The sequence below is a fragment of the Clarias gariepinus genome, chromosome 26, assembly GCF_024256425.1.
Source record: "Clarias gariepinus isolate MV-2021 ecotype Netherlands chromosome 26, CGAR_prim_01v2, whole genome shotgun sequence".
Classification (NCBI taxonomy): Eukaryota; Metazoa; Chordata; class Actinopteri; order Siluriformes; family Clariidae; genus Clarias; species Clarias gariepinus.
Window position 1 is genome coordinate 11866333 of NC_071125.1, and position 17491 is coordinate 11883823.

The following is a 17491-nucleotide window of genomic DNA, read 5'->3' on the forward strand; positions in this document are numbered from 1 at the left end:
TTCGCCTCTTTTACAGCCTTCCGGACGTTATACAATGCAGCCTTGTACGGTTCCATGTCCCCCGACGCAAGTCCCGTGTTGTAGGCAGCGGTGCAAGATCTCAGAGCGTCGTGGATGGTTTTATCTCCCCACGGCTTCTGGTTGGGAAACGTTCTGATAGTCTTTTTCTCCACGTTAACATCCGCCCAATGAATCCCACAACCGCTTCCGGAAACCTGCTGACGTCATCGGAGCTGTTTTGGAACATGTCCCACTCTGCATCATCAAATGCGTCCTGTAACGCGGCCACCTATTGGTCCGTCCAGTGCGCAACCTCCTTTAGAACCGGTACTTCCTGTTTTAGCATTTGTATGTATTTTGGCATGAGGAAGATGGCAGCATGGTCGGATTTCCCAAACGGTGGACGAGATTGAGCCTTGTAGCCGTCCTTGACTGTCGTGTAACAGTGGTTCAGTGTCCTTTGGCCCCTGGTGATGTGCTGATAAAAGTAAGGTGCTGCGCGTTTGAGGTTGGCACTGTTAAAGACCCCAGCCACAATAAGCGCAGTGTCCCGTTGTTGTGGCTGGTGCTGTGTGAGTGCCTCATGCAGCTCGCATAAGGCAGTGTCCGTTTGTGATGGAATATAAACGGCACTGATTATGACCGATGTAAACTTCCGAAGGAGATAAAAAGGATGACACATGATGGACAGTAATACCAGATTTGGTGTGCAGGAACGTGCAAGAAGAACAATGCTCGTGCTGTTAAACCAGCTGCTGTTCACCACCAAACACACGATTTGGAGCTTGTTCTCCAGTTACTGGACGTTGGCGAGCAGGATGCTAGGCAGAGGTGTGCGGTGTGCATGGGCTCTCAGCCTGTTCCTAATGCTGACTTGTTTCCCTTGGGGCGCCGCTTCGCGTCGCGTCCATTGTTCTCCCTCAGGATCTCACTCGGCCAGCTCGGATCCGGATTTAAAAACTTCGAATTGTAAGTACATTGTACACCAATAGAAACAAGAGTGTCTCTTTCATACCTAATGTACTCAATGGTGGTAATTTGACTGGTTTTAAAACGCTAAAAACTAACTTAGAAAACAAAAACAAAGAAAAGGTGGTCGGAGCAGTCGTGACCGCAGCTGACCTCACTGGCCCCATCTTGGCACTCCTTGTTCAGGGCGCAGAATCCAGTTGCTTGAGGTCAAGTGTAAAGTTTGTACAGTCAGTGTAGGTTGGGCTGCCATGTAATTTGCTGTTGTTGGTCCACTGTGTTTAATCAGGTCCAAGCTTTATGGAGATACTGATTACATTTTCTGGTAGGACTTGGCACCTGCTCACACTGCCAAAAGTACTAATACCTGGTTTATGGTCTATGGTATACCTGTTCTTGCATTAATTAGTATCCATTGCCGCAGTAATTTATGCAAAATCAGCCCCAAACAACTATTAAGAGCTGTATTTTGTTTTAGTAGTCCCCTAGTTCTGTGTTAAAAATCTTTTTTTTTTTATTGATCTTGAGTAATGTTCATATTTTCTGACACTGAATTTTGGCTTTTCATTAACTGTAAGCTATAATCATTAAAATTAAAAGAAATAAACACTTATACTGTGTATGAGATTTTATTTGTGTAGTATTTAATAGTGTTTGTGATTAATTCAATGTTTATATGAGTTTCACTTTTTAAACTAAAATAAATCAACTTTTTGATGATAATCTATATTATTGATGATAAGTTAATTAATTGAGTACCTGTATGTACATTTAGGGTGCTTTCTTACGTTAAGCATTTGGTGCGCACCAAATGTGTTTGGTCCCTAGGTTCGGTTCATTTGCGTTGATGTGAATGCAATCTCGGTACTTTGGTGCGCACCAAATCAATCGATCCGAGGCCTGGCTGAAGGGGTGGTCTCGGACCGCTTTATCCGCTCTACTTTGGTTCGTCTAGTGTGAAAGCAACCAAACCAAATTTGACAAAATGGTATAGTTTAAAGAGATACAGGGTTGTGGGTAAAATTCTTTTCACTTCCTGTTGACTCAATTAAATTTTTCAAGCTATCCGCTCGCAATAAAATCAAACCGCGGAGAAACGTGGAGTGCCGAAGAACTAAGTGCCTCATAGATATATGGTCGGATGAGCATATCCAAAAGCTGTATTTATGCGCCAGCTAAGAACAAAATGATCATTCAGGAGGAGGGCACATCTCTTCTCCCTGAAGCGGCACGCAATGCGCCGTCAGCGAGATGAATAAACCAGAAAGCTGGTTTGGAGTCGCAGCCGCGAATCGTGTTCAAACTCTGCATATGTGAAAGCAAACTGTACCCATTTCTGTGTATTACATTGTAATATTTTTCTGACTGGTGCAGACTAAAGCAATCGAACTATAGGTGTGAAAGCACCCTTAGACAAACTGACTGATCTTGGCAATTTAAGGTTTTGACCAGACATTCCAAAATCGTGGCCCTGATATTACATAATATAATTTTGGTGGATTTAGATGTTTCAGCTATTGTAGTCAAGATTTAGTCCAAAACTACACAGATCAGCATAACATTTCAATGCAAATTATTATCCCTAATACTGTATAGGTTACCCTTGTGCAACTAGGGCAGCTCTGGCCCCTTTTGGCATGACTGCACAAGATCTCTGGTGGTGTGTTTTGGTGTCTGACACAAGGACATTGGCAGCAAATCTTTTGGGTGCTATGGATTGCAGGGGGTCCTTCGTGGATCAGACTTGTTTGTCTGGTGCAACCCATGGGTGTATCCTCACACCTGCCATGTTGAGGTTGTTGGGGATGTAACTGACTTAAAATTTAAATAAAACGAAACTAAACATCTTTAAAATCACATACATGAGCCAATATTTTATTCACAATAGAACATAGAGAAATTGAGAAATTTTACAATTTACTTCTAATGATGAGACAAATATTCTCTATGGGTAAAAGATTCAGCACCCAAACTCTTCTACTACAAAGCCATGCTGGTGTAATAGCTGCAGTATTTGTCCTGCTGAAAGACACAAATCCATGGAGTATGTTGTTCTAAAACCTTTCAGCATTCATAGTGCATTTCATTCAAGCTGGCCATACTGTATGCACTTAAGAACATAATATTAGAAAATATTATAGGTAAAGAGTATAAGTGATTATGGGGAAGGCTAGGGTGGCTGAGCCCTGGGCCACGCCCAGGGCCCCCTGGAACTTTGTCAGAAATCTAGCTGCATAGCTGATATTCACTTGCACATATACACAAAGAGCCGAGGGACATTTAGATCTCATTGAACTGAACAACTTACCACATGTCGTGGGATTTGCTAAATAGGAATTCAATTATTTAGGGTGGTTTAAAAATGTACCCAATTTTATATATTATATTTGGATTGAGGATGCAAGATTGTAAAGGGATTTTTTTTTGTTTTGTATATACTATTGTGAGTCTCAGTCATAGCGCCACCAACTGCTAGAGTAACAATAAATATAAACAAAATGCTTGGGCCCTATCATTGTTGCTTGCAGTTATATTCTAAATTGTTGTACTGACCAGTCCAGTGCTTATGAGTTGACTCTCATCAAGTTGCCCTCTTCTCAGCTTCAGTATGGTTTGTTTTTTTCTCTAGTAGAAATATCTCTAATGTTTATGTTGGTTTATCTTTTACTTTTAAACTACACAGTGTGGAGTGTGCCTACATCTTCTATCGCTCCACGCTTTCTCCAGGGCTCACTAGGTAGGTAGCCTCCCCATCTTTCAGTTGTGTGAAGGGGCTGGGCTGTGGGAATGGGCCCCCAGCTGGTGATTAATCCCTGTTAATGGATTTCAAGCTTCTTCCTGTGCAATAAAAGACTGTAAAACTACAAGGGTGGCATGCGAGAGGCACGTTACAATGTGCCAGAGACTTCAAAGGCACGAGTGGAATGGTGCTTTTGATCGCTGCATTAAGGACAGCCATGAGCACTGCTGGAGCTCCCCGTGGCATATGAACTCTCAAACAAAGACAGATTTCGTGACACTGAAGAGAATAAATTTGATGATGAAAAAAGTTGCTTAACACCCACATGTAAATATCAGGGGAAAAAAGCTCAAATTAATTCCCTGCTGAAAGAAATGCATTTGTGTATCATAAAAAAAAGAGGAATTGATACTGTAGATTAGAATTAAGATTTTCATTTCCTGATATTTTTGTTTAGAACTAATTTGTCTACAGATGTGTCTTTTTGTCCAATAATTCTAAATGGAATAATGATGATGATGATGATATTAACAATAATAATATAAAAAATAATATGATTTTTTTCTGTTGCATATTTTTTTCAGCTACAGTATTCCATGGCACATTTTCCATCTCAATGCTCTCTCACAGAAGTCCCATGACAAATACTGCAAACTAGCAAAACACAGCATTCCAACATCATCTGTAGAAAGTGATGAGGGAGTAACAGGAAGTATTCAAACAATGAGTGGCTGTTCTGTTAATCCTGTGTTCATCATAATTTGCTTCATGTCTGGTTTTGTGGCAAGTGAGCTAAGACTGTCTAGACAAGGAATGAATGACAGTCAACTCATTGAATGCTGCCCTGAATTCAGAGTTAAACGTGCCTGGATTTGGAACCAACTGTCAGTTGCGGAAGAAGATCCAACTCCAAAAATAATCGGACAGGTAAAAAAAAAAAAACATGTAAAGAAAGATTTCTTATAAATGAGTTGTTGTCTGCCATGCATTTTGAAAAATATCCTGTGTGGAATTTATGGAAGAAATTATGGTATTGTGATAAACTTTTTTTAAGGGGCAGCTAATTTTTGGATATGAGCTTTTTATATTGTAAAGTGTGTAGCGCAGCCACATAAAGGGGCATTTTAATAACAGGGAAATGGATTAAGGAGCTAATGCTGCTCACCTGTGCACAGAAAGATGCCCTATCTGGTTTTACTTGTCCCCATGGACAGTGTTGGCCACAGGGTTAAGCTCTCCCGAGCATGCGCGATTGCAGCGCGAGAGGACCAGGAAGCGGCGTCAGGTCACGTGTGCCGGTATAAAGCCGGAACCGGCAAAGCGGCCCAACACAGAGAGATGAGACAGCGCGCTGCATTTTGGATGAGAGAAAGACAGCTTGATTGTTGTTACGAAGGATTACTTTCCATGACTGGATTAATCTTCATTGGACACATTCAGTACCCTTCTCGTTCTCGGTGAGGCCGAGCCATCTCTCCCGTATACCATTTCACACTCACAATAACAAGGACTTGGACTTTCATACATCCGCACTCACACACACGCATACACTCCACACACTGTTTATAGTTGTATATATTTTGTATATATTGTTTTGTTGGTGCACCTTATTTGTTTCTTTTGTCTTTTTCATTTAATACACTTTGGGTTTGTTTAGTAGTTGTTGTTGTCACGTGTTTTGTCTTGCTCCGCGAAGATTGCGCAACACCGGAATTAAGTAATATTAGCCCGTATTTAGATTCTAGACCCCGTAATAATGTAAATAGCTCTAAAATAAAACCTGAGCGTTACAAGTGTTTTGTCTTATCAGAATCAGAATCGGGTTTTATTTGCCAAGTATGTTAACACACGCAAGGAATTTGGTTCTGTTTGTAGCTCACAAAGTACAGACTAACAAGTCAAGGGGAGGGGGCAGGGGAGCTCTAATATTTTTTTTCAGAAATTTTTAATGTTTTTTGCAGTTTGTTGTCTCAATGACTGCAGTAAAAAAAAACGTTTCATCAGCTCCTGAGGTAGACCGTACTTCCTTAGTTGTTTGTATACAGAGAGTATAGCAGAGGGGCGAGGACACACTTCCTTGTGGAGCACCAGCGCTGACTATTTATTTGCTAGAAGTTACTCCTCCCAGCTTCACCTGCTGTTTCCTGTCTGTCAGGAAGCTGGTGATAATCTGACATATGACAAGAGGTACAGTAAGCTGTGGGAGTTGAGAGGTCCGTTATTATCGTATTAAAGGCTGAGCTAAAGTCAACACCGAATTCTTGCATAGGTCCCTGTGCAGTCGAGATGTTGGAGGATGTAGTGCAGCCCCATGTTAACTGCATCATCCACTGAACTGTTTGCTTGTTATGCAAACTGAAGGGAATCTAAAATTGCTCTGTGACGATCCTTAGGTGGGCCAATAAAAATCATTCAAAGGACCTCATGAACACAGATGTTAGGGCTTCAGTCTTGTAGTCATTCAGAATAATGAAGGGTTTCTTGGGGACCAGAATGATGGTGGATTGTTTAAAACACGATGGGACTTCACACAGCTGGAGTGATCTGTTGAAGATATGTGTGATGATCAAAGCCAGTTGGTCAGCACATGCATTAAGACAGGAGGGGGAGACACGGATGCTTTCCTGATCTTCTGTCTCTGGAAGAGCCATTTCACATCCTCTTAACAGATTGTGAGGGGAGCTTGGATGTTGGAGGCGGGTGATGATAGCGGAGTTATCAGAGCTGTGATGTGAGCTGTTGGCGGACTTGGGTGAGTGTGAGGTCTGATGTTGGTCCTGGTGGAAGTTATTTTCATCTAGCTAGCAGAAGACTTCAAAGCAGCTGCCAGTATTCAGTCTGGGCTCAGAGCATTGCCTGTGTTCAGAGTGAAGTTGAAGAAGCTTCTGGCATTAAAACTGATAAATGCTGGTGAGCGCTTGTAGCTCTGTGCTTCAGGAGGCCTTTCTGAGGCTTTTCTTATGCTTTATTCCTGGGTTTTAGCATCAAATTATTAGATTTTGGGTTTGTTTAGAGAATGAAAGCTAGAAACCATGCTTAATGAGTATGGTACATTTTATTTCTGTACTTGGTGTAAATTTAATGTTCCTTTTCCACTGAGTTCAGCAGGTACACACAGCCACAGATTTCTCTCACACACACTTTGTTAATCCAAAACCCAAAAACACATACAGTAAATAAACTTCCTGATGAGTCACAAATAAAAGAATAACAGCTCACCACAAGAAACCAAAAAGAGTCCTCCATGCAACCATAGTAACAAAATAATGTATATTTCAAAAATCTATACAATAGAGTTAAATCCCAATTTATCCTTATTGGAAAAGAAGATAATCTGCTGGAATATATGCTAGAAGCAGGAAAAATGGGTAGGTCTGACTGACTTATCCAGGGCCAAATTGTAATGTCTAAATGACTAGGTCAGAGCATTTCGAAAATTGCAGGGCCTTTGGGGTGTTTCTAGTATGCAGTAGTTAGTTCATACCAAAAAGTACAAGCAATGAAGATTTACTGATGCTCTTACGGGGCAAATGCAAGCCTGGTTCAATGCCACAAAAGAGCTACTGTTGCACAAATTGCTGAAAAACTGCTGTGTATGGCACTATGTACCTGCAGACGAGTCAAAGTTTTCATGCTGACCCCTGTCCACTGCTGCCCACGCCAACAATTGGCACATAAACATCAGAACTGGGGGTTATGTTGACAGGTGCAGTGACAGTTACTCATTCAGCAGGATAATGCAACTTAACACCCTGTAGAAACTGTTTGGAAAATGTTTGAGCAGGCACAAATCCCCCAGATCAAATTGTAATAAAGCATCTGTTTAAGACCAGCATGCAAATTATTAAGTTCAAAATTCAACAAAGGGAAGACAATTGCTTGATACGTCCGTCGCACATTAACCACTTATTGGCTAGTGTGCCAAACTAGGAGACGGACAGACCATACGTGTACAGATGTGGCCATTAAGAATGCATGTGTTTTTTCCGCGAGATGCCGCAATTTGGCTCGCGACTTGCCGTAAGCAACATTTGGGAATTTAAATAAATGTGTTGTGCTTCACTGAATATACGCCAGATGGCGCATGGAAGAACTTTATCTAAAACCCAGACCAAGTACGACGATGAATTGTGTATAATTAGTTAGCCTAAAACAATATTGTTTCCAATGCTGAAGCAAACATGAATTTTATTTTGTTTTACAACAGATATTTCATAATGAACGTGTGTATATGTGATTCATATTATTTTCATAATGATGAAATGAGATGCCCAAATTTGTGCTTTAAAAGTTTCTTATATAGTTTTTGTAATGTCTTAACAGGGACAAAATGGTCTTGAAATTAATTTAATTTACTTATAGTAGACTATCTGATAGTTTTAACTATGCAAATTCGTGAATATGCCAACATATCTTATTTAAAATGTAAAAGTGTGGCGCCATCATGAATGAACAATATTAAAAAAAAAAAAAAAAAAAAAAAAAATATATATATATATATATATATATATATATATATATATATATATTGCTGAAATGTGATTGTGGATTTATGACCGAAATATTTCAGTCATATGTGAATTTATGACTGACGTGGCTCGTACTTTCACTTTACAAAAGGCAGCATTTTTATCAAAAGGCTGATAAACTCGTAAACTCGTGTTGTACAGAATATACAACGCGACAGCACGCTCAGTTACTGTCATCCCTCTTCTCACCTTTGACGTAGGTGTAAAGTTATCAAACCAGTTTCGCAGATGGGGGAATTAGCAAATTTGAGATGTTTAAAACGATTTAACAAGACCGATTAGCCATCTCTGTCTAAAATGTAGTTCGCCAGCTATAGAATAAATAGAAATAAAATATTTAATGGTACCAATCAAATCAGACTTCATAATTACTTTGAGTGTAATTCACAAATTTACTGACTATATTATGTTTTTATGTGTATACAGTATGTGTTTGTATGTGAATATATTATATAAGTATGTGTTTGTGCGCCTGTCTCATATGTGACATTTATATAAAATGCATTTCGTCTCGGGTTACTTCACTGTATCCCTGTTCCCTGAAAAGGCCTGAACGAGATGCTGCGTGAAAACGCTATGGGAACATCTTGTCATGTTGCCGGTTGTGAAGCATGTGTGTATCAAACACGCCAAATTTTTGGCTTTTATAACCTTGGTCAGGTGACGTCATCTGATAGGACGCACCTGCAGGTTATAAATAGGAGTGAACCGGAAACATTCCTCAGATTTATTTGTTTGAACAGATGTCCGGTCACGTAGGCAGTGCAGCATTGGGAAGCAGCATCTCGTTCCCGCCTTTTCAGGGAACAGGGTTACAGCAAAGTAACCCGAGACATTCCCTTTCAAAGGCTACACTCGATGCTGCGTGAAAACGCTATGGGAACGAGAGTGCCAATGCTGCCGCACTGCAAGTGTCTGGACTCCAAGGTTGTGTAGCGTGTGCGCACAAGGCCGAGAAGGTCTCAGAATTATGTCTGGGTAGCTGACTCAAGGACCCGTGGGCCCGGAGTAGCATGAACATCCAGACTATAAATGTAATAAATGTGTGCGAAGAGGACAACCCTCCGTGTCACAAACTTGCTGCAGGGGAATACCTCTTGCTAGTGCAATAGATGGGGCGATCCCCCTGGTTGAATGAGCCCTGATTCCTAGAGGCGAAGTGAGCACACGCGCCTCTTAGGAGGGGGCAATAGCCCAGTGTAGTGGGGGCCACCTCCCGTTGCGGCCCCAGACCATGTAAAAGCTGCTCTGACTTACGCCACTAGCTGATGCGGTGGGCGTAAATCTGAAGAGCACGTACTGGACAAAGTAAGTGAAGTCTTTCCTGCTCCGAAGCTGTAAAGGCGGAGGACAGAAGGATTCAAAACAATAGGATGCATATTGGAAAATGTGTGCGGAGAGGACCAACCCTCCGCGTCACAGACTTGCTGCAAGGGAATACCTCTTGCTAGTGCAATTGATGAGGCGATTCCCCTGGTTGAATGTACTCTGATTCCTAAAGGCGAAGTGAGCCCACGCGCCTCATAAGAGGGGGCAATAGCATCTCTCACACAGCTTGCGGCTTCAACACATGTAAAAGCTGCTCTGACTTACGCCACTAGCTGATGCGGTGGACGTAAATCTGAAGAGCACGTACTGGACAAAGTAAGTGAAGTCTTTCCTGCTCCAAAGCTGTAAAGGCGGAGGACAGAAGGCTACAAAACAATAGGATGTATATTGGCAAATGTGTGCGGAGAGGACCAACCCTCCGCGGCACAGACTTGATGCAAGGGAATACCTCTTGCTAGTGCAATTGATGAGGCGATTCCCCTGGTTGAATGTACTCTGATTCCTAAAGGCGAAGTGAGCCCACGCGCCTCATAAGAGGGGGCAATAGCATCTCTCACGCAGCTTGCGGCTTCAACACATGTAAAAGCTGCCCCCCGTTCGTCTTGCGCACTTTACGGTTTCATGGAAGTGGAGACCACGCTATTGAAACGCGGAGGGTGATGTGAGAACTGAATTCTGTAGTTTCTCTGTACAGTGCTAAGTACCCAAGGAGATATACTTGGCAGTAGCATCCACGCTGCCAGTTTCTCTGAAAGGGGCAAAGCTCAGCGGCTTGGTTTAACGGGGTGGGCGGGGGGGATGTTAGATATTCGGCATCCTGAAACATGGCAGGAAAAACCCGAGGAACTAACATTTTATTGGAGACTGGAGTTGCCCGAAACACGAAGAACACCAACCTCCTAGTGGGTGCCAGGGAGAACACTTCATTCTTTAAAAGGAATTCTGCGTGTCTCTCCCCATTGGGGGGCCACCCCCCCAAGGTCCTGGGCACATGAACCTCAGGGCTTCTTTGTGAAGACAATATGCCAGTCTGACCTCTTTTGAGGCGGATTGCGTGACGCACCCCAATCTTGCGAGGGGGTGCTCAGCTCAAAAACACTCTCCTTGTGTGTTTTACGCCTCGCAACAGTCAGACCCAGTCGAGACTGGGTGGCCGACAGTCCTGACTCTTGAGCAAGGCGGGGAAGGAATTTCTTGAAGGCTTGTTATATAACTTTGCCTCATGAACCTAGTGGCGACCGAGTTAACGACATCGCCAAGTAGGCCCGGAGGCAAGATGGGGCATCGAGAAGGAATACACAATCCTTCTCCTTGATGCCCCTGAGATTCAGCCACAAGTGCCTCTCCGCGGAGACCATAGCAGCCATAAAACGGCCGATAGCATGAGCCGTCTGCTTTGTTGCACGAAGAGACAAGTCTGTGGCCCGGCGTAAGTTCAATACGCCTTACCTTGCAGAGCCCCGCCAGTACTCAAGTCTCTTAGCAGGTCAGCCTGGTAGGCGTGCAAAACCGCCATGGTGTGCAATGGAGCACCAACCTGACCTGCTGCCTGAAAAGCTTTTCCCTCCAGGGAAGATAAAAAGTCTACACAGCTTGAAAGGAAGTAATAGCTTTTCATGAAGGATGATGTCCCAGAAGAGAGATAACCTGGAAGCGTCTCTTCTATCTGGGTGTCATCATATAACTCAGCGTTTCTACCTCAACTATATTTAAATAAATAAATAAGTTGATGGCAGGAAAACACGGGATGAATACAGCTTACTCCATGAAAGGGTTAACTCATATGGAGATTGCTAAGAAAAGGGGAGAAAGCTTCATTGAGGCTCCGCCCCCCGGCCACCCGACAGAACCTGCCTATTTTAATTAATTTATTTTTAAGTGCTTAGAGGCTATTACCATCTCCGCGGAAGCAAGAGAGGATGTTTATCCTTGCCCATTCACAAGAAGCGCCAGGGCGCGCTTGAGAGCAGACAGAGGAATTTCCCGATCCGATGAGAACGCGAAAGAAAGGAGTTTTTAAATCCGTCTCTCACTGCTCTGCCGGTTGCACGAGTTTAAGCCCCAGGAATGCGCGCGGCTTAAGGCTTCTCAAGGAATGCGAGGCTTGCGCGTAGCACTTAATCGAAGCAAGTGTAGAGATCGCCCTCCGATATGGATTATACACACGGAGGGACATCTCGTTTAAAACTCTGCCATTATCGGTGAGTTAAACACTTATTTTGCTGGTTAGACACAACACGCTCACAACTAGGTGAAGACAAGAATCTGAGGAATGTTTCCGGTTCACTTCTATTTATAACCTGCAGGTGCGTCCTATCAGATGATGTCACCTGACCGAGGTTATAAAAGCCAAAAATTTGGCGTGTTTGATACACACATGCTTCACAACCGGCAACATGACAAGATGTTCCCATAGCGTTTTCACGCAGCATCGAGTTTAGCCTTTGATAGGGAACGTTATAAGTGTATGTTGTTAAAGTATTTGTGGATATGTATGTAACGACACGGCTCGCGCGAGGGGCAGAGCCACGCATAAACTGAACTGAACGGGCCGGGTCGTGACACTCCGTGTGATCATTCGGTCGCACCGGTAAAAGGTGTCAGGGCCAAAGACAAAGAGCGCTGAAGAAGACACAGGCAAAGCCCAATCCTCTGTCTGTCTAAGACATGTGCAAGAGAGTGAGGGAGAGCGACACGCAGCAGTTTAGCGCGCGCTCGGGTTAAAGTGCACAAAGCACAAACTCTACTTTCTCTCTTCCTACTATAAATCCTCAGTAAGGGCATAAGCCCCGAGAGCATCTTTAGTTTTTTCTTTTTTTTTCTTTAGGTTTTAATTTTTTTTAAGTTTTAGTTTCCAGAATCCCGTCCGTTTTCGCGTAGACGGCAGAGCTCTGTTTATTTTGTGTTTTCAGTTTTCTTTTGGGTACCTTTTAAGTTTATTAATTAATAATCCCATGCTATCTATAAACAGGATATGTCTTACTGTTTCTGTCATAAGCTCTCACAACAACTTACTGACCCCACTAAAGCCCTGCGTCAGGCATCTTATAATCAGTAAAACATCTTGTGGTGCGGATCTCCACACCGCACTTCCTAAAAATATAAGTAGTAAAAAAAAATTTAAATTAAGGATGTCTTGTAACATAATGCAGTAACTCTTTATTCATTTGAACACTGTAAAGGTATTAATGTTTCGTACATTCCTTTATTCATCCTTTCTGTTTGTGCTTAGGTTTCACTGTTTTCCATATACTGTACATACAACGTCTGGACAACAATGTTCCGGAAGCGATATTAAATAGGGAGAATACACAATTTAGTTTCAATACAGTTTTATTCAATAAAAAATATTTTTATGATTTGCCCGAAAAATACATTTAAGGCAGAGATGTCTGCTCTGTCCTGTTAAATAGTTTTAAACCCCCCATTTCTGTGAATTCCCCCATCAGCGAAACCGGTTTGATAACTTCACACCTATCATAAATGAAAGGTAAGAAGAGGAGTTACAGTTACTGGGGGGTCTGGTTGTCACCTCAGAGCGTGCTGTCGCGTTGTATTCAGAGAATAGATTTAAACAAAATCATGTTTGCTTCAGCATTGGAAACAATATTGTATTAGGCTAACTTTATTAAAGATTATTTACTATTGTATTTATTGTATTAGTCCTTTTTGCATACACGCGCAGACATCTTTAAATTTGAACAAAAAATAATAGTAGGCTGGTAGGAACATTATTTTTCATATAACTTACATACACTAACTAATGTACATACACAATACATTAATAATTGTGTTTGCTTTACATTTGAGCACTCATTGAGCTTTGTCATTTTATATACTACCATATCATATATTTGTGTCTAATATACTGTTTTATTTATATTTTACAACATTACAGTTTGTAATTTCTTGCGATTGTACTTTTAAAATGTAACCGATGTATCTAGTATAAAAATATTTACCTACTTCAGCAGTGAATGAGAAATTTGGTCGGTCTGGCTTTTAGATAAAGTTCTCATTTGATATAATCTTATAATTAATTATCCTATTATAAATATGATTCTTATTCTCTATATCCTTGTTGAGTATAGTCCTTCAGAGCAAGCACTGTGTCAGAAGATTCTGCGGAATCTCTTCTCACCTTTTATTCACGATAGTTGTGAAGTTATCAAACTGTGTGCGCTGTTGGCAAATACTGTAGAGGGTTTTTAGATGAATTAACAAGACAGAGTGGATGTCTATGCCTAAAATAGATAGGCTTAAATAGATAGATTAGTAGCAATTAAATCAGACTTAATAGTTGGATTTTATACTTTTCTTTTTATTTACTGTATGGACAGTCACATTATGCTTTTTCTATGTTATTTATCTCTCTAAATATTCTCTAATTATGACTTAAATAAATCGGCTCACATCGGAGCGCGCTGGCGTGTTGGCAAAGCCAGCGTTTATCTATCGAGTAGCCTATATAAGTGCGAGTCAGGGGTTTGTACACGCCGATAAATGAATTTTAGATGGATTTTAAAGCATCTTTTTTAGGCCTAAATATTCATTTCAATTAATGGCCAGGTGTATTATGAAGATACTGTATTGTGGGTGTGTATGCACGGAGAGTTTGTGTATGTGTTTGTGACGTTATCATTGCTTTCAAACATGCTACCAACCAGCCAACCAACCCTGGCCTCCAAACTCAGAAGTCGATAACTTCTCCTTTGATCTGCTGGTTACGGCGGAGCGTCGACTGTTGATCAGTGTAAAGTAGCCTGTAAAAGCCAAGATCTTCCCCAAAAATAGTGTAAATGTCTGAAACAAACACTAACAATTAAAATGTTAAGAATTTAATTAAACACAAATACATAAATTAGATTTTCTTTATACATAATATTTTTATTATATATAAACTCGTGCTAGGGTACTTTTACTACGCTGAAGTACCATTTAAAGCTATTTATTCATTTCTCTTTTATTTGCTTACTTACTTACTTACTAACTAGAGAATGCTTTAGTAAAGAGCTCCAAAACAACGTCAATATGAATGACAATGGAATATTACAGAATGTGCGAGTTGACTCCCATGCACCAATCACTAACCATTAAAATGTTGGATTTAAATTAAAATGGCACTTATATATATTCGTGTTTAATTAAATTCTTAAAGCATTGTGTTCACCCATGGGTTTACTGCATAAACACCGTTTTTTTCATTGAGTTTAATAATGCAGCACTTTTAGTATTCATAGCAAAAGCAATCCTTCTTCTTTGTCTTTCGGCTGTTCCCTTTCAGGGGTCGCCACAGCGAATCATCTGCCTCCATCTAACCCTATCCTCTGCATCCTCTTCTCTCACACCAACTAACTTCATGTCCTCTCTTACTGCATCCATAAATCTCCTCTTTGGTCTTCCTCTAGACCTCCTGCCTGGCAGTTCCAACCTCAGCATCCTTCTACCGATATATTCACAATCTCTCCTCTGAACATGCCCAAACCACCTCAATCTGGCCTCTCTGACTTTATCTCCAAAACATCTAACGTGGGTTGTCCCTCTGATAAACTCATTCTTAATCCTATCCATCCTTGTCACTCCCAAAGAGAACCTCAACATCTTCAGCTTTGCTACCTCCAACTCTACCTTCTGTCTTTTCTTCAGCGCCACTGTCTCTAAGCCGTAGAGCATCGCTGGTCTCACCACTGTCCTGTACACCTTTCCTTTCATTCTCGCTGATACTCTTTTATCGCACAACACACCTGACACTTTTCTCCACCCATTCCAACCTGCCTGTACCCGCCTCTTCACCTCCTTTCCACACTCTCCGTTGCTCTGGACCGTTGACCCCAAGTACTTAAAATCCTGCACCTTCTTTACCTCTGCTCCCTGTAGCCTCACCGATCCTCCTGAGTCCCTCTCATTTACACACATGTATTCCGTCTTGCTGCGGCTAACCTTCATTCCTCTGCTTTCCAGAGCATACCTCCACCTCTCCAAATTTTTCTCCACCTGTTCCCTGCTCTCGCTACAGAGCACAATGTCATCTGCAAACATCATAGTCCATGGGGACTCCTGTCTTACCTCATCTGTCATCCTGTCCATCACCAGAGCAAACAAAAAGGGGCTTAGAGCTGATCCTTGATGCAGACCCACCTCCACCTTAAACTCTTCTGTCACACCTACAGCACATCTTACCACTGTCTTACAGCTCTCATACATGTCCTGCACCACTCTAACATACTTCTCTGCCACTCCAGACTTCCTCATACAATACCACAGCTCCTCTCTTGGCACCCTGTCATACGCTTTCTCTAAATCTAAAAAGACACAATGCAACTCCCTGTTACCTTCTCTGTACTTCTCCGCCAGCATCCTCAAAGCAAATACTGCATCTGATGTACTCTTTCTAGGCATAAAACCATATTGCTGCTCACAAATGCTCACCTCTGCCCTTAACCTAGCTTCCACTACTCTTTCCCACAGCTTCATTGTCTGGCTCATTAGCTTTATACCTCTATAATTGCCACAGCTTTGCACATCTCCCTTGTTCTTAAAAATTGGCACTAATACACTTCTCCTCCATTCCTCTGGAATCCTCTCACTCTCCAAGATCTTGTTAAACAAACTTGTCAAAAACTCTACTGCCACCTCTCCTAAGCACTTCCATACCTCCACAGGTATGTCATCAGGACCAACAGCCTTTCCACTCTTCATCCTCTTCAACGCCCTTCTCACCTCACTTCTACCAATATTTGCTACTTCCTGTTCCACAACAGTCACCTCTTCTACTTTTTGTTCTCTTTCGTTTTCCTCATTCATCAACTCCTTAAAATACTCCTTCCATTTTCCCATCACCCTCCTGGCATCTGTCAGTACATTTCCATCTCTATCTTTAATCACTCTAACCTGCTGCACATCCTTCCCATCTCTATCTCTCTGCCTTGCCAACCTGTACAGATCCCCCTCTCCCTCCCTACTGTCTAGCCTAGCATACAAGTCCTCATATGCTCTTTGTTTGGCCTTTGCCACCTCTATCTTCACCTTACTCTGCATCTCCCTGTACTCCTGTCTACTCTCTTCAGTCCTCTCAGTGTCCCACTTCTTCTTAGCTAGCCTCTTTCCCTGTATACACTCCTGGACTTCCTCATTCCACCACCAAGTCTCCTTGTCCACTTTCCCCTTACCTGATGATACACCAAGTACCCTCCTACCTGTCTCCCTGATCACATTGGCTGTAGTTGTCCAGTCAACTGAAAGCACCTCCTGACCACCCATAGCCTGTCTCAACTCCTCCCTGAAGACTACACAACATTCTTCCTTTCTCAGCTTCCACCACTTTGTCCTCTGCTCTGCCTTTGTCCTCTTCGCCTTCCTCACCACCAGGGTTATTTTACACACAACCATTCTGTGTTGTCTGGCTACACTCTCCCCTACCAACACTTTGCAGTCACTGATCTCTTTCAGGTTACAACGTCGACACAAGATGTAGTCGACCTGAGTGCTTCTGCCTCCACTCTTATATGTCACCCTATGTTCCTGCCTCTTCTGGAAGAAAGTATTTACCACTGCCATTTCCATCCTCTTTGCAAAGTCCACCACCATCTGTCCTTCTACATTCCTGTCCTGAAAACCAAACCTGCCCATCACATTTTCATCACCTCTGTTCCCTTCCCCAACATGTCCATTGAAGTCTGCACCAATCACCACTCTCTCCCCTCTGGGTATGCTCTGCATCACTTCATCTAACTCACTCCAGAATTTCTCCTTCTCTTTTAACTCACATCCTACCTGTGGGGCATAGCCACTAACAACATTAAACATTATCCCTTCAATTTCCAGCTTCAGACTCATCACCCTATCTGATACTCTCTTCACCTCTAGAACATTCCTTACAAACTCCTCTTTTAGGATAACTCCTACTCCATTTCTTTTCCTATCC

The 17491-nt window shown here is 42.1% G+C and overlaps 1 protein-coding gene across 1 annotated transcript in view; it reads left to right on the top strand.

Annotated features, from left to right (window-relative positions):
- Positions 1-17491, top strand: part of cdh19 (cadherin 19, type 2) — a 204703-nt gene that overhangs the window by 12551 nt on the left and 174661 nt on the right. The window contains exon 2 of the mRNA XM_053487532.1: positions 4294-4636. Within this exon, the coding sequence (XP_053343507.1) occupies positions 4433-4636 (204 nt within the window). The 5' untranslated portion in view covers positions 4294-4432. The remainder of the gene's footprint in view (positions 1-4293; positions 4637-17491) is intronic.